Consider the following 22,685-nt stretch of genomic DNA (forward strand, 5'->3'; position numbering starts at 1 on the left):
AACGTGTCATTGGAACACAGGAGTGATGGTTGCTGATAATGGGCCTCTGTACCCCTATGTAGATATTCCATTAAAAATATGCCGTTTCCAGGTACAATAGTCATTTACAACAATAACAATGTTTTTCTTTCAAAAACAAGGACGTTTCTAAGTGACCCCAAACTTTTGAACAGTAGTGTACATTCTTTTGATATGTTTTTAATAAACATCTATGCATTTTTCTCTCTCGCTCTTCATGACAATGTTTGCGGCATATAGTTGGGTCTTAAAGCCATATTGAACCACATCGAGAAAGTGAACAGCTGAAATGCTCTCCATTCCACCAACTTAATCTGCATTCTTCCTTTGCGTTTGACTGAGAGAAATAAACACTTTTCTCAGTTTTGTCTCCCGTTCTAAAGGAAAATGTTTAAGGAATGCTGTTTACCGGCTCTCAAAACCACCGACTTGAGGGAGAGAGAGCAGCCATATTCAATTTCACCTTATTCTAAGTCCTTCACTTTAATTCCTTGTAGCTTTTGGCTGCTAGAAATAAACACAATTATCTTTCTCTCAATGTCTCCCGCTACGAAATTGTTCAAACAACCCTGCCACGCACACACTAGCTCTTGGGTTTCATTCACCATAACCCTGCATTCCATCAGTCTGCTGTGGAAGCAGCTAGCTACAGCTAGCCTAGCGCTCTGCTAATGTCCTGCTGGTGCAACGGTTCCTGTTCATTAGGAACCAAGTGGAATAAAATGGACTGAAACAAGGAGGGACTAGATGGACCTGGTCTAATAAGTTCAAAAATCAACATTCATTATCAATGTCTGTTGCAAAAACATGATCCTGCATGAAGTGTTGAAATGCTGGAAACCATTCCAAAAAGTCACCCTACAGTATTCCCTATACAGTGCATTGTTAAAATATTCAGACCCCTTGACCTTTTCCACATTTTGTTACGTTACAGCCTTATTCTAAAATGTATTAAATGAAACATCAATCTACACACATTACCCCATAGTGACGAAGTGAAAACAGGTTTTAAGTATTTTTTTAACCTTTGTTTTAACCTTATTTACATAAGTATTTAGACCTATGAGACTCAAAATCCTGTTTCCATTGATTACCCTTGAGCTGTTTCTACAACTTGATTGGATTCCACCTGTGGTAAATTCAATTGATTGGACATGATATGGAAAGGCACACGGTTGACAGTGCATGTCAGAGCAAAAACCAAGCCATACGGTTGAAGGAATTGTCTGTACAGCTCCGAGACAGGGTTGTGCCGAGGCACAGATCTGGGGAAAGGTACCAGAAAATGTCTGCAGCATTAAAGGTCCCCAAGAACACAGTAGCCTCCATCATTCTTAAATGAAAGACATTTGGAACCACCAAGAATCTCCCTAGAGTTGGCCACCTGGCCAAACTGAGCAATTGGGGCACCATCCCTACTGTGAAGCATGGTGGTGGCAGCATCATGCTGTGAAGCATGGGGGTGGCAGCATCATGCTGTGGGGATTTTGTCAGTGCCAGGGACTTGGAGACTAGTCATGATTGAGGGAAAGATGGACGGAACAAAGTACAGAGAGATCCTTGGTTAAAACCTGCTCCAGAGCGACCAGGACCTCAGACAACGCATGAGTGGCCCAGCCAGAGCCCAGACTTGAATGCGATCAAACATCTCTGGAGAGACCTGAAAATAGTTGCGCAGCAATGCCTCCCATCCAACTTGACAGAGCTTGAGTGGATCTGCAGAGAAGAATGGGAGAATCTCCCCAAATACTGGTGTGCTAAGCTTGTAGCGTCATACCCAAGAAGCCTCGAGGATGTAATCGTTGCCCAAGGTGCTTCAACAAAGTACTCAAAATGGTCTGAATACTTATGTAAATGTGATATTTAATTTTTTAAAATTTTAATTCATAAACATTTCTAAAAATCTGTTTTGCTTTGTCATTAAAATGTATTGTGTGTAGATTGATGAGGGGAAAAAAACTATGTAATACATTTTAGAATAAGGCTGTAACGTAACAAAATGTGGAAAAAGTCAAAGGGTCTGAATACTTTCCCGAATGGACTCTATAATGCACTACTTTTGTCCAGAGCCCTATGGGCCCTGGTCAAAAGTAGTGCACTATGTAGGGAATAGGGTGCCATTTGGGGTGCATATATATAGCCTGCAGCAGCCACTGGATGTCTTTGGTGAAGAGAGTAAAGAGAAGAGACTCTAAAGGGGACTAAGCTATGAAGCTATACCCTACCCAAGCCCTAATGATTCAAATAGAGAGAAGGGGTCCACTAGAAGGAGGGGTTGGATTTGTTTGTTCTCTCTGATGCTGGCTGTGTGGGGATAGAGTGTCTTGTAATTGTGTTGTGTCTCTGTGTGCCGACATTTGAATACTGATTTCATTATAGACCTTAATACAGTATTCAAATGAACGTGTGCGGTGTCCCAGACACTCATTTCAATAATGTATTGAGATACAAATTTAAATAAAGTTTTCAAGTGTGTATGTGTGTATGTGTGAGCTTGCGTGAATCCACACTGGTCTGAAGCTGCTGCTGCCTCTGAGAAAAAAAACCCTGAAAAGCCTAGAGGGGATTTTCCTTCTGAAAGGCAAAGCTTTTCTCCTCCCCCCTTCTCCAGCAGTCTTTCCCTCTCTCACGCTCCCACTTGCTCCAAAAAAACACAGTGCTGCCAGAGAAGCTCGAGACTGGAGCCAGCGAAGCAACAGGAAGCAAGACACTTCATCGCTTGGAGCTCAACTCACTCAAACTTGCAGAAAGTCACTAAGGGATGGGAACTTTCCTACTTACTCGCAGGCCACTAACTGTCATGTGGACCTACCTTCATCAATGGCATTATCTTGGCGATTAAGAAACATGAGAAGAAGACCGCTCTCACTAGAGTCAATTATCTGGACGGAATTATATCAGAGGAAAATGTGAAGAAACATTCTGCAGGATAGAAGAGAAACTGTCGGAAAGATGGTAACTAAATGATACTTTTTCTATTGAGCTGTCATGTGCTTTTGTCTCCATTGTCTCATGTTACCTCTTCCAGGTCTGTGAGTCGCAGGTGCTCCACTGACCTACGTAGTGAATAACTTAGGGGGTTTGTCTTTCTCAGTGGCTTCTCCCGTAATGCATAAATGGAGAGTATCTTGTATGGATTTTCATTTCAAAGCACACTGTCTGCAAACTTTGAGACACAGAGTACATTGCGGATTTGATAGATGAATAGCAAAGCAAGTTACCTATTGACTTTAAAGAAATATATATTTTAAATCATTGTAGCTAGCAGTTCTACTGTAGCAAGTACTGCATTTTGATATAGCCTTGATAATGTTGATTAAACACATATTTATTTCAGATTAACGTTAACAGTCACTACAAGTATTGACCATTTTGCTCTCCTAAAAAAGTGACACATATTCAATATATTGTCCCTAAAGCACGGTTTATGTTGTTAGGGACACAGCGAACTGAACACAGCATCTCAAGCCCCTCAAGTGTCCCTTCACTCGAGAGAAAAGAAGCTGCAGCAAAGAGTCTTTGTTTTTTTTGCAATGGCAATATGTCACTTTTTGGGCAACCCGAATTCAAAAAGAAATGTATGTCATTCTCATTGAAAGTATGTCTAAGAGGCGGTAGATCTGTTCTATGTGCGCTATTTATATGCTCCCCATTCTAAAGTTTAGGTTTTGAGTCTTTTACTTTCGGTTTTGTACACCAGCTTCAAACATCTAAAAATACAATATTTTTTGGGTATGATAAAGATATTTCCACAGCGGTTTAGATTTTACAATGATTCTCTACACTATACTTGCTTATTTTGCCACATAAACTGAAGTTAAGCAAACTTTTATGGAGCAATTTCTGCATAGTACATCTTTAATCATCGTTGATGTGTCAATAATCATCTACAAGTTAATAGCAGGCTGCATTTCACACGCCACGTAGGATAGTGGGAAGACAGGCAGCACTAAATAAAATACATGGGCCTAGCTAGCAAAAAGACAGTGTTAGACAACAACAGAAAAAGACACAAATCATACTAATCACTCCTGGAGATATCAGTTGTCCTCTAGCTATAGAATGAAGCACTCTTCCCTGTGTCTGATCACACTGCTCTGATCTGGGGAAGGGTACAAAAAAATGTCTGCAGCATTGAAGGTCTCCAAGAACACAGTAGCCTCCATAATTCTTAAGAGGAAAAAATCTGGAACCACCAAGACCCTTCCTAGAGCTGGCCCCCGTCCAAGCAATCGGAGGAGGGCCCCTTGGTCAGGGCCCCGATGATCACTCTGACAGAGCTGAAGCGTTCCTCTGTGAAGATGGGAAAACCTTCCAGAAGGACAACAATATCTACGGTACTCCACCAATCAGGCGGAGAAGAATGGGAGAAACTCCCCAAATACTGTTGTGTCAAGCTTGTAGCGTCATACTCAAGAAGACTCAAGGCTGTAATTGCTGACAAAGATGCTTCAACAAAGTACTGAGTAAAGGGTATGAATACTTATGTAAATGTATTATTTAAATTTTTATTCTTAAGAATAAAAAGCCCTACTTTTTCTTCATCATTATGGGGTAATGTGCGTAGATTGATTAGGGGGGGAAAATAAATTAGGGGGAAAAAAACATTTAATATAATGTAACAAAATGTGGAAAAAGTCAAGGGGTCTGAATACTTTCCGAATGCACTAAATAAACGGGTTACCAACGTAATTAGAATGGTACAAATCAATGTTTTGTCATACCCTTGGTATACGGTCTGATATACCACGGATTTCAGACAATCAGCATTCAGGGCTGGAACCACCCAGTTTATATTTAATAATGGGTTCTAACTTAAAATTATTTATTAGTTTACAATTGTGAAATGTATGCTCCCTGCATATAAAACCACAAAGACTGGATCGTAATTTCTTTGACTCACATGGTGGATGAACACATTGCCTGTAGCCTACTGTACATGGTATATTTTTGTATGGAAAATGGCTGTGAGGACTCTTTCTACAATATTCAAAACATATTGACACAATTGCAATCTTTAATTTGATGAAACACTGAATTTGGTCTTACTGCCATTGGCCGATAGAAATGAATTGAATAACAGATTCATACATGGAAAAACATCTTTCCATAGAGTGGTCAAACCGTTCAGACACCACAGACGTTTTCATGAGAAGACCGACTTTCGGGATGTCTCATGGTCTGACAAACACAGGTGTAGCTAGACCAGCTTCCACCACAGAGGCAGATGTGGTGGATTGAAACGTAGCCCACGCATGGGATTTTCTTATTATGCCAATTCGATTTTCCCTTGGGCACGGTATCGGCTCTAGGGGGATAATAGGCTATATTTGGGTATTATGACATGTATTAAATAGCTGTTTAATATAATTAAACAATGTCAGTCATTACTTTATTCTTTAGACTTGAATTGTATTAATTGCAAACATTGTTGTTTCTAAGTTGTAACCTTCCCTAGCACTTTAGTGGCCATGCTCACACCTCCCAAGCTTCCATTATGGATGCATCCCAAGTAAATAACAGAGGTTTTAGTAGTCAGCACCTCACCCCCTAACTGCACTGTGATATCAGAGGACCTACTCAATTTAAGTCTGAATCCAAAAAGAATTGCCTCAATTTTACCTCAGTGCAGAGATCGCTTATTATCTCCAAGCCATTTACTAATGTTAGTAAGCTCTGTGCTCAGTATGCTCTCCAACATAGTTTTACTTTTGTGAGACACCAGAAGTGTGGAGTCATCCGCATAAAGGAAAAGATGACAAGAACAGCATCTTTCATATCGTTAATATACAGTAAAAACAGTAGAGGCCCAAGCACGCTCCGCTGCGGAACGCCACAACTCATTGGTTTTGCCTGAGACAGTGAACCATTAACCTCTACTACTTGCGCCCTACCTAATAAATACAACTTTACCCAGCCCAGAGGGATATTGCTTAACCCCAGCGCCTTCAGTTTGGAGATTAGGGGACAGTGCTTAACTGTATCAAAGGCCTTTTGTAGGTCAAGTAGTACCATTCCACAGAGATCTCCTTCATCAATCTGTTTCCTGATGAAGTCTGTCAAGTGACTCAGTGAAGTACGTTTTTCCAAAACCCGACCGAAAATCATACATTAGACTTTGTTTGTTGACATATTCATAAATGCTTGTATAGATTCTAGAATCTCATGATTAAACCAAGGGCAAGATAGTCTAGACAACCTTCCCTTTCTCTCACCCATCCTCCCTCTCTCTCTCCCTGCCTCTCTCTCCAGTTAATGTCACCTCTCCCGTCTCTTACTGACACTTACACATCAGCCACCTCTCTTTCCATTTACTGAAACCAGCATCCTTACCCACTGAGCAGCAACACCGGACATCCGTGGACGTTGAAAAGTAGTTGAAATTTGGTCTATCCACCCTCGCTTTGATTTCAAAGTCCACAGACATCGTTTTTTGGTACGGTCCAGACTGGCTTAAATTTCAACGTCCACAGACATCGTTTTTTGGTACGGTCCAGACTGGCTTAAATTTCAACGTCCACAGACTTTGATTTTTGGTACGGTCCAGACCATCCTTGATTTGGCACAAGCATAGACATCCATGATTGGTTTAGATTTAGTCCAGTCTATGTTTCACAACTTTGGACAGCACAGTTCCATACAGTAGAACACAGTAGAGTACATAAGAATACAGTACAGTCCTGTAGAATATAGATCAGTAGAACACGCTAGTATAATGTACTGTACTGAACTATACTCTACTTTCCTCTACTCTACTCTGCAGTGCTGTACTGTACTCTACTAATCTCTATTGTGCTGTACTTTATTGTCCAAACTTGTGAAACATGGACGTCTATGGTTGGTTCAGCTTTGTTAGGCTCCGGACCAACCAAATATTATATTTGTGTGTGTGTGTGTGTGTTTCTGGATGCTGATTGGTCAGCAGACGTTTGAAGTGGTCATGGCATGTAAACAGCCACGCCTGAGCCATCTAAGCCTACAACTCCCTCCCCAGCCATTTGACAACTCATCGCATCTCAACAATGAGGCTGTTTGTGTTCACTTTGGCAGCCAAGAGTTCAGACTACTTCACTTCAGACCACAGGATGTATTCTATGTGTTGGCAGGGCTACGTGAAAAAATTACTAGCTGTGAAATCCTTCCCCCGTCCTGGTTTCCTCAAATCCTCTCAAAGCACACTTAAGGAGGTCTGAGGGAGGAAGGGAGCTTGGATCCTCTCTCCCAATGAGCTTTCAGAGGAGTTGAGGAAACAAGTATGGAGGAAGCAAGGACTTGACGGCTAGTTTTCCGATTCAGTCGAATAATCCCATCTCAGCAGCTACAGATAATAGTGTACAGGATGGGCATTTAGTGTGTTATTGTAAAATTTGACTTTGAGTTTTCTTTCTGTTTAGCCCGTTCAGATAACTGACATAGGGTAGGGCAGAGTACTGGTGTTAATGTAGTGGATGGCTAAGTAAGTGAGCATCACTTCTGCCTTCCTGAAAACTGAAGAACCGTTGCCCCAGACCCAGAAATACCCTGGCCGGGGTTGAAATCTCGATAGACCATGTTATATTCCAGATGTATATACTGTATTCTACTGTATTTTGGTCAATGCCACTGCGACATTGCTCGTCCTAATATTTACAGTATATATTTCTTCATTCCATTCTTTTACTTTTAGATTTGTGTGTATGGATTAGATGCTAATGCACTGTTGGAGGTAGGAACACAAGCATTTAGCTACACCCGTAATAACATCGGCTAAATATGTGTATGTGACCAATACCATTTGATTTGATTAATACTCCACCACTGGTGCAGTGTATTAAGGGAAAGGGGGTTACCTAGTCAGTTGTACAACTGAATGCATTCAACTGAAATGTGTCTTCTGCATTTAACCCAACCCCTCTGAATCGGGTTTACCGTCTCTAGTTCACTGTGGGTCAGGCCAGAGGAAGTCTAGACCGTTGTGATCTAGATTTACTGGCATCTACTCAGAGAAAGTATTAGTATGTGGCAATAACTTTTCTAAGAGTGAGTTTCTCGTGTGAAGTCCTTCCAGGGACCAAGTGAGAGTGTAACGAAGTGATTTCCTGCCTAGACTGAGCATCAAAGGTGTTATAGCAGTCTGTCTTTTCAGGAAGAGAATGATTGTAGGTCATTGTTGTCTTCTAAGCATACTGTGGTTTTTGCAATGGTGGGTCTTCTCCTTACTTTAGGTTAAAGTGATAGCTCATCCAAGTTAGAATTTGACCTCAACTTATGAAAATGGAAGAAGTCATAAACAGCAAAAAAAAATCCATGCAACTTAGTAGTATACTTTATAGGGCCAGGACGATACCAGTATTGCGATAGTCGTTAGTATCGTGGTGAGGAAACAAAACACGAAGCTGATTTAACTTCTTTAAGAAAACAGCCCTAATGGAAACATACATCATTATGTTGTCATCCAGAGTCACATGTATTTATTTTCCAAGCTACAGCAGACAATATTTTACATCTAGGTTTTTTAAAGGACTCTGGTCTGCTTCGTGTTTACATTTTTGCCATAGAAAAAAACATTGTGATACTACTATTGTCCCGTGCCTAATACTTTCAGAGATGATCAAATCAAATACATTTTTATTTGTCACATGCGCCGAATATAATCGGTGTAGACCTTACGGTGACATGCTTACGTACAAGCTCTTAACCAACAATGCAGATCAAGAAATAGAGTTAAGAAAATATTTACTAAATAAGCAAACGTAATTTTTTAAATAAAAAGTAACACTATAAATAACATATATATATATATATATTCACTTTTATTTAACCAGGTAGGCCAATTGAGAACAAGTTCTCATTTACAACTGTGACCTGGCCAAGATAAAGCAAATCAGTGCAACAAAAACAACAACACAGAGTTACACATAAACAAACGTACAGTCAATAACACAATATAATCATATATGTACAGTGTGTGCAAATGTAGAAGAGTAGGGAGGTAAAGGAAATAAATAGGCCATAGAGGCGAAACAATTACAATTTAACACTGGAGTGATAGATGTGCAGATGATGGTGTGCAGTAGAGATACTGGGGTGCAAAAGTGAAAGAAGATCAATAACAATATGGGGATGAGGTAGTTGGGTGTGCTATTACAGATCGGCTGTGTAGAGGTACAGTGATCGGTAAGCTGCTCTGGCAGCTGATGCTTAAAGTTAGAGAGGGAGATATACATATACATGTAAGAATCTAGTTTCAGTGATTTTTGCAATTAGTTCCAGTCATTGGCAGCAGAGAACTGGAAGGAAAGGCGGCCAAAGGAAGTGTTGGCTTTGGGGATGACCAGTGAAATGTACCTGCTGGGGTGCGTGCTACGGGTGGGTGTTGCTATGGTGACCAATGAGCTGAGATAAGGTAGGGCTTTACCTAGAAAAGATATACACAGGGTACCGATACAGAGTCAATGTGCGGGGGTACAGGTTAGTCGAGGTAATTTGTACATGTAGGTAGGAGTAAAGTGACTATGCATAGTTAATAAACAGGGAGTAGAGGCAGTTTAAAAAAGGGGGGGGGATCAATGCAAATATTCCAGGTAGTCATTTGATTAGCTGTTCAGCAGTCTTATATCTTGGGGATCTGAGGACCCATGCCAAATATTTTCAGTCTCCCAAGGGGGAAAAGGTGTTTTCGTGCCCTCTTTACGACTCTCTTGGTGTGTTTGGGCCATGAAAGTTTGTTGGTGATGTGGACACCAAGGAACTCTGAACCCGCTCCACTACATCAGTCATAAGTTAGCATGGTGTTATGGATCCCTATGTTTCTTGTGCTCCATGTCTTGCGATACTCCAGCTGTTGGAGCAACTCCATAGCTCACCCTCTGTTAGGAACTGATGCTCTGGGAACTTTTTGGCCTCAGAGAGAACTTGGCATGAGCAGAGAGTGAGAAGAAACACAGCAACTGTCAGTGCCATTCAAATAAAATAAAATAACATGTATTTATAAAGCCCTTTTTACATCAGCAGATGTCACAAAGTACTTCGACATTCGCTCACACACACACACACACACATACACACACTACACCCCAGTGTCTTCACAACAACATTCACACACGGTAAATCATTCACTGTGATATCTGGAGTGCCTAGGGTAAATGGGACCACCGCTATTGGAGCTGCGTCCACTGCATTGGCCTACTGAACCTGGTGAACGGTACTCAGGGAGCCCTCCCCAAAAACAAACAAGTACTTTTACTGATGTTTTTCCCGAAAAGCAAGCTCTGGGAATAATCGGAAGATGAGGAAATTGTATTGTTTTGTCATGCCAAGTGGGTCATCAGAGTTCAGCTGTAATAAAAGTGCCAGAAAAAAATAGTTAAACATCTTAAAAGCTGCCAGCTGTTGCTCTCACACTAGGGACTTTTTCTTTGGGCCAAATTGCCCCATTTGAGGGTGAGGGTTGATTGTTTGCATGCCAAACCTGTGGTGAGCCCAGTGCAAATCCTGCCCCACTTCCTGGCAACCCTGCGTCCCATTTTACCCAGTTCCACAGGTGTGCATCTATGTCGGGCATTGGCGATGGTGTTGAGATGTAAGGAGCTCACTTGGAAAGTTTTTTTTATCCTTACTTTCTTCCATGCAAACATAAAACACACATGATTGAATAGATGAAAGCCAGGTTGAACGTTATATTACTTGCACCTACTGTACCGTAGCATGACACTAAATTCAAGGACAGGAGAAAGGAAGGATGCCATTTCCACTATTCATGATTCTGCATTTAAATCATAACCACTGCTGCTTTTGGCCAAAATATAACAGGGAATGCTCACCCAGAGGTGGCGCTCCTACTGGCCGGTGACTTTAATGCAGGAAATCAAATCCGATTTACATAATTTCAACCAGCATGTCACCTGTGCAACTGGAGGCAAAAAAACTCTAGATACATTTATTCCACAAACAGAGACACATAATACAAAGCTCTCCCTCACACTCAATTTGGCAAATCTGACCATAACTATACCCTCCTGATTCCTACTTACAAGCAGAAACTCTAACAGGAAGTACCAGTGATGCACTCAATACAGAAGTGGTCCGATGAAGCAGATGCTAGCTACAGGACTGTTTCGCTAGCACAGACTGGAAAAAGTTCCTGGATTCAGTGACCATACAGTGACGATACGTATATATCCCAACCAGAAGACATGGATTACAGGCAACATCCACACTGATAATTATAAAAAATTATGCTATGCCCTCCGACGAACCATTAAACATGTAAAGCATCAATACAGGACCAAGATCGAATCCTACTACACCGGCTCTGACACTCGTAGGATTGCAGACTATCATGGATTACAACGAGAAACCCAACCGCAAGCAGTCCAGTGACGTGAGCCTACCAGATGAGCTAAATACCTTCTATCTTCACTTCGAGGCTAGCAACACTGAACCATGCATGAGAGCTCCAGCTGTTCCGAATGACTGTGTGATCACAAATGGCTCACATCAACACCATCCTCCCAGACACCCTGGACCCACTCTAATTTGCTTACTGCCCCAACAGAGCCACAGATTATGCCATCTTTATTGTACTCCACACTGCCCTTTTCCATTGGGAAAAAAGGAACACCTACGTAAGAATGCTTTTCATTGACTAACTCACCGTAAAAGACTATATTGCACTCCAAGCTCATCACTAAGCTAAGGAACCTGTGCTGAGAAATATTTCTGTCTGTAATAAAGCCCTTCTGTAGGGAAAGACTAATGTGTGGGCCTGGCTCCCAAGTCTGTGCCCCTTCCCAGTCATGTGAAATCCATAGATTAGTGCCTAATTATCATTTTTTAGTGTTTAATTTTTAAAATTTAACCTTTATTTTACCAGGCAAGTCAGTTAAGAATAAATTCTTATTTACAATGGCCTACCCCGGCCAAACACGGATGACGCTGGGCTAATTGTGCGCCACCTTATGGGACTCCCAATCACGGCTGGATGTGATACAGCCGAATTGACTGATTTACTTATTTGAACTGTAACTCAGTAAAATTGTTGAAATTTTGTTCAGTTGTTCACCAGTAGCTACCCGGACTATCGGCATTGAACTTTTTGTTACTGCTGGTACTGTTTATTATCTATCCTGTTGCGAAGTCACTTTATCCATACCTATATGTAAAAATCTCCCTCAATTACCTCGTACCCCTGCACATCAACTCGGTACTGGTACCCCATGTACAGTTGAAGTTGGAAGTTTACATACACCTTAGCCAAATACATTTAAACTCAGTTTTTCACAATTCCTGGCATTTAATCCTAGTAAACATTCCCTGTCTTAGGTCAGTTAGTATCACCACTTTATTTTAAGAATGTGAAATGTCAGAATAATAGTAGAGAGAATGATTTATCTCAGCTTTCATTTCTTTCATCACATTCCCAGTGGGTCAGAAGTTTACATACACTCAATTAGTATTTGGTAGCGTTGCCTTTAAATTGTTTAACTTGGGTCAAACTTTTCGGGTAGCCTTCCACAAGCTTCCCACAATAAGTTGGGTGAATTTTGGCCCATTCCTCCTGACAGAGCTGGTGTAACTGAATCAGGTAACTGTAGGCCTCCTTGCTTGCACACGCTTTTTCAGTTCTGCCCACAAATGTTCTACAGTATGAGGTCAGGGCTTTCTGATGGCCACTCAAATACCTTGACTTTGTTGTCCTTAAGCCATTTTTCCACAACTTTGGAAGTATGCTTGGGGTCATTGTCCTTTTGGAAGACCCATTTGCGGCCAAGCTTTAACTTCCTGGCTGATGTCTTGAGATGTTGCTTCAATATATCCACATAATTTTCCTCCTCATGATGCCATCTATTTTGTGAAGTACACCAGTCCCTCCTGCAGCAAAGCACTCTCACAACAAGATGCTGCCACCCCCGTGCTTCACGGTTGGGATGATGTTCTTCGGCTTGCAAGCCTCCCCCTTTTCATCCACAGGTACACCTCCAATTGACTCAAATGATCTCAATTAGCTTATCAGAAGCTTCCAAAGCCATGACATAATTTTCTGGAATTTTCCAAGCTGTTTAAGAGCACAGTCAACTTAGTGTATGTACATTTCTGACCCACTGGAATTATGATACAGTGAGTTATAAGTGAAATAATCTGTCTGTAAACAATTGTTGGAAAAAATTACTTATGTCATGCACAAAGTAGATATCCTAACCGACTTGCCAAAACTATAGTTTGTTAACAAAAACATTTGTGGAGTGGTTGAAAAATGAGTTGAACTGCTTAGTGATCCCTTCACGCGTCAATCCCGTTAACGGGATTTAACGCCAAATTAAAAAAACAGAAATACTCATAATAATAATTCATAAATCATACAAGTGTATTACATGGGTTTAAAGATTAACTTCTTGTTAATCCAGCCACAGTGTCAGATTTCAAAAAGGCTTTACGGTGAAAGCAAACCATGCTATTATCTGAGGAGAGCACTCCATCAAACTTACACATGAAAATCATAATTCAACCCGCCTGTCAGGTTTTGGCCAGGGTTGTTCCGGTTTTTGGTCACTAGATGCCCCCATTGTGCCTTTTGACCTTTTGTTTTCGCTTGATCCATTATTATTTGCACCTGTGCCTCGTTTCCCCTGATTGTATTTAAACCCTTTGTTTTCCTCAGTTTTCCTCAGTTCTTTGCTCTGTGTTTGTATGTTAGCACCCAGCCCTAGTACTCTGTGAACTCTTGTTGATCCCGATGGACTCTCTTGTGGAATTCTGTTTTTTTGTTCTTGTTTATTTGTTTTTGAGTATCTTTTGAGGCTTTTTGTGCTATACCTTCCACCTTGTGGATTTACCTTTTTGTCTTGGAGGATTACCTTTGTTGTTGTGGAATTGAGGTTGTGGAATTTCATGTTTTCCTGAAGAACTTCACTTTTTACTTCATTAAATACACCGTCTCAAGTACTGCTGTGTCTGCTTCATCTTCTGGGTTCTGCCGACTATTCGTGGCTCAGTTGGTTAAGTGACTGTTTCTCACTCCGGAGACCCGGGTTCATAACCAGGTCCTGACACTGCCAGCACAACACAAAAGTCCGAAATAACATATAATTCATGCCTTACCTTTGAAGATCTTCTTCTGTTGGCACTCCAATATGTCCATTAAACATCACAAATGCTCCTTTTGTTCGATAAATTCTGTCGTTGTATATCCAAAAAGTCCATTTATTTGACACGTATGATTCAGAAAATACACCGGTTCCAACTCGCGCAACATGAATAACCATTATCTAATTAGTTACCTGTAAACTTGATCCAAACATTTCAAACAACTTTCCTAATCCAACTTTAGGTATTTTTAAACTTAAGTAATCAATCAAATTTAAGATGGAATAAACTGTGTTCAATACCAGAGGAAGTAAGCATAGTAAGTAAGCAGAGAGCAGAATTTTTCTCGCTCTGCTAGTAAGTAAGCATTTCACTGTTAGTCACCACTGCTGTTTACGAAAGCATGTAATAAATAAAATATGATCTGATTAAAATTTCATACAAAGCAATCATCATGGTTTATGGTGCCATTTAATTACTCTAAGCCCATGGTCATAGCCATGGCACAATACTCGCATATTTTCTGCATGACTAATGTTTACAGTACAGTAAAGGCCTATATATATTTTTTCACCTGTAACTCAAGATTCAAATAATTTGTTTTTGAGTTGGAATCCCAGCACACCCACAGGGACCTTTTTAATGCTGGCCCTTCCGAGGACAAGGACAAACAAAACATCAGACACCCAATACACTGTTTATGTGGCCTCTTAATTTCCCTAACACAGCCTGAGAGTCTTACAGGCCTGTTAAAATTAGTATTATATAGGCCCTGCCAAATCCAATTGTAGGCACCACACAAGACTTCACAAAACAAGATAGATAGATAGATGAATGGGTGGAAACATGCAGGGGGTCTTGTCTTGTTGGGGGACTTTTTTATTAGGTCGGTTCAGCATTAAAGGATTTCAAATGGCTTGGTTCAATTGTGTGCCCCTTTGCCAAAGCCCTGAGCCGAGGTTTACAAGAGGGTCTCAGACAAAGACATGACTGTCCCACCAACCAACAGGAGTAACCCTCTCCTGAAGAAAGGAGGAGGGGATGAGACGCTGAAAACAGGGAAAGGGGTTGTTGCACATCGGAAGCTGGAAATACAGGCCTTCTTATACCTTAAGGCAGTTTAAATTTGTATATATTTTTTTATAAATGTACTGCACATTTATTATACATGTCTTCACTGAAACAAGTATCTTGCCCTACAGTATATAGAGCCCATTTATGTTGCGCGGTGGTTGAAAGTAGCTCTACTTGCTGACACGATGCGTGAGGTATACGGTACAAGTTACACTATTAATCAATCAATCAACCAATCAATCAAATGTATTTATGAAGCCCTTTTTACATCAGCAGTTGTCACAATGTGCTTATACAGAAACACAGCCTAAAACAAAGCAACAAAAAATGTATCCTCACCTCCCCCTACACAAAAGTATGGGGTTATTGTGGGCAGTAGGGTTTGCATTCTGGTTTCCAATTTTAGGTGATTTGCTATTGTTACCGAGTTGCTCATACCATCACATTCCATTTAATCACAACTAATTTGATTTTAGAGTGCAGGTAGCATAGCAGTTAAGAGTGATAGGCCAGTAACCGACAGGTCGCTGGTTTGAATCCCTGAGGCACCTAGGTAAAAATAAAAATAAATCGGTCAATGTACCCTTCAGCAAGGCACTTAACCCTAATTGCTCATGTATGTCGCTCTGGATAAGAGTGTCTGCTAAATGACGAAAATGTAAAGCTGATCAAAGCCTGGTCCAAAGCTGATCTAACTCAATGCTTAGCGTGCGGTCGGAGGCCAAATAGGCTGCTATCAGAGCCCCATCAGAGATATGGCTCCTTTATGTAAATACCTGACCCATCTGCCAACAAACACAACGCCTTTTCCCTGGGAAGTGTATGTAAATGACCCCGGCCTCTTTAGCATGTGGCGCTGGCAGTTTGTCAATGTTAACAGGATACAAAATAACTCATAACACCACCTCATCCTCACTCCACTTGGCTTAGGGGCAGTCTGAACTAGGTCCAGCTGCGGAGCTACACTATCTATACGCAAGAGTATGTGGACACCCGTTCAAATTGGCGGATTCTGCTATTTCAGCCGCACCCGTTGCTACCAGGTGTGTACAATTGAGCACACTGCCATTAAATCTCCATAGACAAACATTGGCAGTAGAATTATCTTACTGAGGAGTTCAGTGACTTTCAACGTGGCATGCCACCTTTCCAACAAGTCAGTACATCAAATGTCTGCCCTACCAGAGCTGCCCCAGGTCAACTGTAAGTGCTATTATTGTGAGGTGGAAACGTCTAGGAGCAACAACAGCATAATGCGCAGTGGTAGGCCACACAAGCTCACAGAACAGGACCGCCGAGTACTGAAGCGCATAAGCGCATAAAAATCGCCTGTCCTCGGTTGTAACACTCACTACGGAGTTCCAAACTGCCTCTGGAAGCAACGTCAGCACAATAATTGTTCGTCGCGAGCTTCATGAAATGGGTTTCCATGGTCGAGCAGCCGCACCCAAGCATAAGATTACCATGCGCAATGCCAAGCGTCGGCTGGAGTGGTGTGAAGCTCGCTGCCATTGGACTCTGAAGCAGTGGAAACGTGTTCTCTGGAGTGATGAATCACGCTTCACCATCTGGCAGTCCAACGGACCAATCTGGGTTTGGCGGATGCCAGGAGAACACTACTTGTCCAGATGCATAGTGCCAACTATGTTGCTCCAGTTTCAACTGTTCTGCCTTATTATTATTCGACCATGCTAGTCATTTATGAACATTTGAACATCTTGGCCATTAATCTCCACCCGGCACAGCTAGAAGAGGACTGGCCACCCCACATAGCCCGGTTCCTCTCTAGGTTTCTTCCTTTCCTTTCTAGGGAGTTTTTCCTAGCCACCGTGCTTCTACACCTGCATTGCTTGCTGTTTGGGGTTTTAGGCTGGGTTTCTGTACAGCACTTTGAGATATCAGCTGATGTACGAAGGGCTATATAAATAAATTTGATTTGATTAGAACGAGGTTCTCGAGTGGCGCAGCGGTCTAAGGCACCGCATCTCAGTGCTAGAGGCATCACTACAGACCCTGGTTTGATTCCAGGCTGTATCACAACTAGCTGTGATTGGGAGTCCCATAGGGCTGCGCACAATTGGCCCAGCGTCGTCCGGGTTAGAGTTTGGCCGGGGTAGGCCATCATTGCAAATAAGAATTTGTTCTTAATTGACTCGCCTAGTTAAATAAAGGTAAAAATAAATAAATATGTAAAGTTTGGTGGAGGAATAATGGTCTGGGGCTATTTTCCATGGTTCGGGCCAGGCCCCTTAGTTCCAGTGAAGGGACATCTTAACGCTACAGCATACAATGACATTCTAGACGATTTTGTGCTTCCAACTTTGAGATGAATGAGATGTTCAACATACTTTTGGTCATTTAGTGTATGTGTACTGTATCTCAAGTGGGTCCCACTCACCAGAATATATCACCAGCCAAGCCACCCATGAGGTGGAGTGAGTCAAGGTTGGAGCCGAAATGTCCAATGAGTTTAGCCTGTCTGGATTAAAATTGACCTTGTCAGTTTTTTTTGTGTGTTTGCCATTTTAGCTAGGTGCCCTTGCACCCATGCGCACAGCGACGTATAGCACCACCCACCGGGGCGAAATGGTGTGAAAAGGGTGTGTTTTATGAGCACCAACGTGACGTTCATTAGTAGCATATCAAATTGGGTGTCAAATGAAAGCTAACTTTCAACCATTGACGTTCTAAAACATCTGGCACAAGTAAAGGCTTTGATTTCTGGATAAACAGATGGAAAAAGGGTCTTAGAAAAAGTCTTAAAAGATAATAGAAATATACTGAACAAAAATACATAGGAAATATGAAATAAATAAGGATCTTCAGCAAATGCCTTTGTCAAGGCACCATTATAACTAGGGCTTTAGAATGGGGAAAACGTGGATTAATGTTGGGGTGAAGTGGGCTTAAATCTTGCGGTAAGTCACAGAGGGTGACTTACAGCAATGGACATGTCGAAATGCACATGAGCAAGTCTTTATTCATAGAAAAAATATATTGAATACTCCGTGTGGTCTATATTAAACGGCACTTCATTGGATATAACAGGCTTTTGAAAATGTAAAATTGGTGCACAATTTCTACATAAAATGTCAAAGGGACGCAGAGGGCACTCATTTCATGGAATGACCCGTTGGACTTTTGAGTTTGCGTGTAACATCCTTTTCAACCTTTTCCCAAATTGCTTCCGTGTGTTTTGTTTCCACTATTCTCCACAGCTGGTCGAAAGTAGCCGAAACCGGGGCACAACCACAGATGCGGCCTTGTTTTTAGCTCTTATTGCCATGACTATCTGAAACAGACATGTGTAGCCTAGCATATACGTTGTCAACACTGCCGTCATGCATGACCTAAGCGCACAACGGTGTCCTTTTATACAGCCTTCTTTCAAACGGGGACCATACATTTCTTCTTTCTCTCGCTCATACTTGTCCGCTTGAATCTGATCAGAACCTCACCCTTCCCCAGCTTGAAGTGTACCAACTCAAATGAGGTGTATCTTGGAAGCACATGAAACACTCACAAGAGGACAGAGCTCTAAGCATATCCAGAGCATGGCAAAGGCTTTCTGATGAGTTTATTTCACTACTCAAACAGAAACCTTGATCTTTCCAAATGTCTGTTTTTTATTTCCCTCTTGAACTAAGAATGAAGATGTAGACTGAAATGTTTACATTTCAGCGGAATGTTTTGGTTTTGAGGACATTGTTCCTATTTTTCAGCATTCAAATCACTTTTGTATGATGTGGATGTCTATGCCGAACATGAAGACACAACTAAAGGCTACAAAGCCCCCCAAAATTAAACCTGTACTGTTTACTGCGCAGCAGTGGAGGCTGGTGACTTGTAAAAATAAGGAGAATGGTAGACTCTAACTTTAAATAATATTTATCTCAAAACTGTGACTCCTAAAAGAAAATTGGTAAACTCTGTCAGATTTGTCTAAAATCCTGAATTAATCAGGAATGAGCAGGGGCAGCTATACCATAGTGACCCCTTCTTCGTGTCCTCATTACATGTAGTGCAACAAGACCACTCATGGTCTGTACATTTCTCTACTTTTGATAGATTTAAACAAAGAATATTGAAATCACCATGGTCACAATCATAAACGGTCAACTCCATCTCCCTGATAGATTAAGAAAGGATGTTCATTTTGGTACAAATAGGTTTCTTTTAAATAGGCTTTAGAGTCATAAAGCAACTGAGGGAAAAACTAAATTGCTACTTTGTAGCTCCGTAAAACATCAACTCCGTCAGATTTTTGTCTAACGTCAACTCCGTCAGGGTGCTGAAAGATCTGATATAATTATTATTTATATATTTATTTATTACTATTATGAATCATTTTCTCTATTTTACAAATGTTAGTATTGAACTTTTCTTTTTAGAGACAAAAATATGTCTGTTTTGAGTATTTGTCGTCAACTCCATCAGTGGCATGTCAACTCCGTCATTGATGGCTAACCCCCATAAGATCGATTTACTTGTAAATATTTAAAAATATATATTTTAATCACTGTTCTGCAACATTATATATCCTTAAACTATTGAGGTATTTTCTGTGCTGGTCAAAGGGATAATCTTTGCTTTATAAATGTTGTTTTTTGTTCTGAATCTAGAAAAACATGCCAAAATGCTAACGGAATTAGCCCTGTAGCATAATATAACGCTATAAAATAAAAAAATTAAAAAGTTTGGATATTGTTATTATATATTTGAATAATCCCATGTTAGAATCAAACAATCAAGGCCTTTACACTTGTTGGACAATAGATTTGAGAATTTAATCCCTTTTATTATGTCTGACGGATTGGACATGAATCCAGTAAGTTGCGTTTTATGGAAAAAACTAAAACATTTGGAGGTTGTTCCTTTACATGGTTTGATAGCTGATACTTTTGTCTATCAAAATACAGTTTATACTTCAAATGTAGTTATTATTAAGAAAAAATATTTGTGGAAAAAGTTGAGATTGTCCCATCTTTCAAGATCTTTTCAAGTTACTGGTCGACTATGGTATTTATCCAAACATGAGAGGGCTAATTACGCAGTGATTGAATGACGTGAGTTGAGGTGTTCAGAGGCTTGACTTCAGCGCAGGACAGTGGTTGGGGTGTTCAGAGGCTTGACTTCAGCGCAGGACAGGGGTTGGGGTGTTCAGAGACTTGACTTCAGCGCAGGACAGGGGTTGGGGTGTTCAGAGGCTTGGCTTCAGTGCTGGACAGGGGTTGGGGTGTTCAGAGGCTTGGCTTCAGTGCTGGACAGGGGTTGGGGTGTTCAGAGACTTGGCTTCAGTGCTGGACAGGGGTTGGGGTGTTCAGAGGCTTGGCTTCAGTGCTGGACAGTGGTTGGGGTGTTCAGAGGCTTGGCTTCAGTTCTGGACAGTGGTTGGGGTGTTCAGAGGCTTGGCTTCAGTGCTGGACAGTGGTTGGGGTGTTCAGAGGCTTGGCTTCAGTGCTGGACAGTGGTTGGGGTGTTCAGAGGCTTGGCTTCAGTGCTGGACAGTGGTTGAGGTGTTCAGAGGCTTGGCTTCAGTGCTGGACAGTGGTTGAGGTGTTCAGAGGCTTGGCTTCAGTGCTGGACAGTGGTTGGGGTGTTCAGAGACTTGGCTTCAGTGCTGGACAGTGGTTGAGGTGTTCAGAGGCTTGACTTCAGCACAGGACAGTGGTTGGGGTGTTCAGAGGCTTGGCTTCAGCGCTGGACAGTCTCATCACGGATGGATCGCGTTTGAGAAGAGCTCAACTCTTCCACTGAAGGCGGGCAGGATTTGACTGGGAAGACAAAAAACAATGACATAACACAGTTAGACAAAATAGTTAAGAATGAGTTAGTCCAAGCAAGAAGTAAAATTAACTTGGTGTAATACTGTGATTGTGTTTGTGTATGTGTATGTGATTGACTTTACATGCACCATGTAGAGCCAGTGGATGAGAGGGCACATGTGACATGGCTTAAGTTCATGTCAAGAGAGAATTGACCCTGGGAGTAGAGCGGTCAAATACAAATAGCAGATGCATTGAGTTACACATGTAGGAGGGCAGAGGACCAGGGGCTTCAGTTCTTCAGAGGGCCTTGGGTAGGCCAGGAGGGCAGAGGACCAGGGGCTTCAGTTCTTCAGAGGGCCTTGGGTAGGCCAGGAGGGCAGAGGACCAGGTGCTTCAGTTCTTCAGGGGGCCTTGGGTAGGCCAGGAGGGCAGAGGACCAGGGGCTTCAGTTCTTCAGAGGGCCTTGGGTAGGCAAGGAGGGAAGAGGACCAGGGACTTCAGTTCTTCAGAGGGCCTTGGGTATGCCAGGAGGGCAGAGGACCAGGTGCTTCAGTTCTTCAGGGGGCCTTGGGTAGGCCAGGAGGGAAGAGGACCAGGGGCTTCAGTTCTTCAGAGGGCCTTGGGTAGGCCAGGAGGGAAGAGGACCAGGGGCTTCAGTTCTTCAGAGGGCCTTGGGTATGCCAGGAGGGCAGAGGATCAGGGGCTTCAATCTCTCCATTACCATAAAACACTTGCAGCTCTGTTTTCAGACATGAAAAAAAAATGTCAAAAGGTCTGCTTGCTGCCTTCTCATATATGTCGCTGAAAAAATATTTCAGCAAAAGTGAAAATGCAAATATCTTCCAGCTTTGCCTTGAACTCATCTGCACATGACACAGTATCATCATCCATGGTAGGGTGCTCTATAATAGTGTGACGGTGTCCTTCCATTGCGCACAATTATTCGCAACAGGGTTGACAATTCTAGAAGTGAAACCCCAATGCATTTGTGCATTTTTCGGCAAGCATGCACATCCAGCCTATTCAAGCAACATCACCCTCTTGGTCGACTTCCCTCCCCCCAAAAAGTGGTGAAGCCTCCAAGTGTCACAAGGAAAACCTTATCTTTTAGAATGCATAGCAATGCACAAAGGTGGCCATTTAAGTCAGGAGCCATTACAGAAGCACCATCATAGGTTTGGGCAACAGGTTTCTCCATGAACTTAATCTCTGACATCTCAGATTTCACTAAATCAAACACAGACTGCACATCTCGCCCACTTGACACATCAAAGTAGCCCCCCAAAAAACCTGTTCCTGAATAAAGACCCGATCGTCCACATACCTGATGATAACTGACCACTGCTAGTGACTGCTGATGTCTGTGGTTTCTCCATTTGCCGTGTGAGAAAAGGCACTGCGTCAACCTCTTTTTATCTTCCTTTTAATGGATGATGCGATGGAAGCTATCAAGTGATTTTGAATTGACTTTGACATCCCAGAGAAGACAGTAGAAAGGTCTATATGCTCAGTAATTAAAGCATCATAATATGCAACTCTGCAAGCTCCTTGTAGTTGCCCTGGTTAGCGGAACTTTCCCTCTCATTTTGCCCCCTAAAAGCCAACTCTTGCATGACCAAAAATGCAGTATCGTCGATAAGACAACACCCGTTTCTTACCTTTTCATTGTGTTGCACAGATGGAATATGCAGACCTTTGTCCACTACATGATCAATGCAGCTTTTTTCCAGAAGCTTGAATCTGATGTGGGCATCTCTTTCT

General features: G+C 41.8%; 1 protein-coding gene across 1 annotated transcript in view; it reads left to right on the forward strand.

The window, feature by feature from the left end:
• Positions 1–2,678: 2,678 nt before the first annotated feature.
• Positions 2,679–22,685, forward strand: part of LOC124003424 — a 56,809-nt gene continuing 36,802 nt past the window's right edge. Inside the window, 1 exon segment of the mRNA XM_046311681.1 lies at positions 2,679–2,973. Coding sequence (XP_046167637.1) covers positions 2,971–2,973 — 3 coding nt within the window. The 5' untranslated portion in view covers positions 2,679–2,970.

The sequence above is a fragment of the Oncorhynchus gorbuscha genome, linkage group LG18, assembly GCF_021184085.1.
Source record: "Oncorhynchus gorbuscha isolate QuinsamMale2020 ecotype Even-year linkage group LG18, OgorEven_v1.0, whole genome shotgun sequence".
Taxonomy (NCBI): Eukaryota; Metazoa; Chordata; class Actinopteri; order Salmoniformes; family Salmonidae; genus Oncorhynchus; species Oncorhynchus gorbuscha.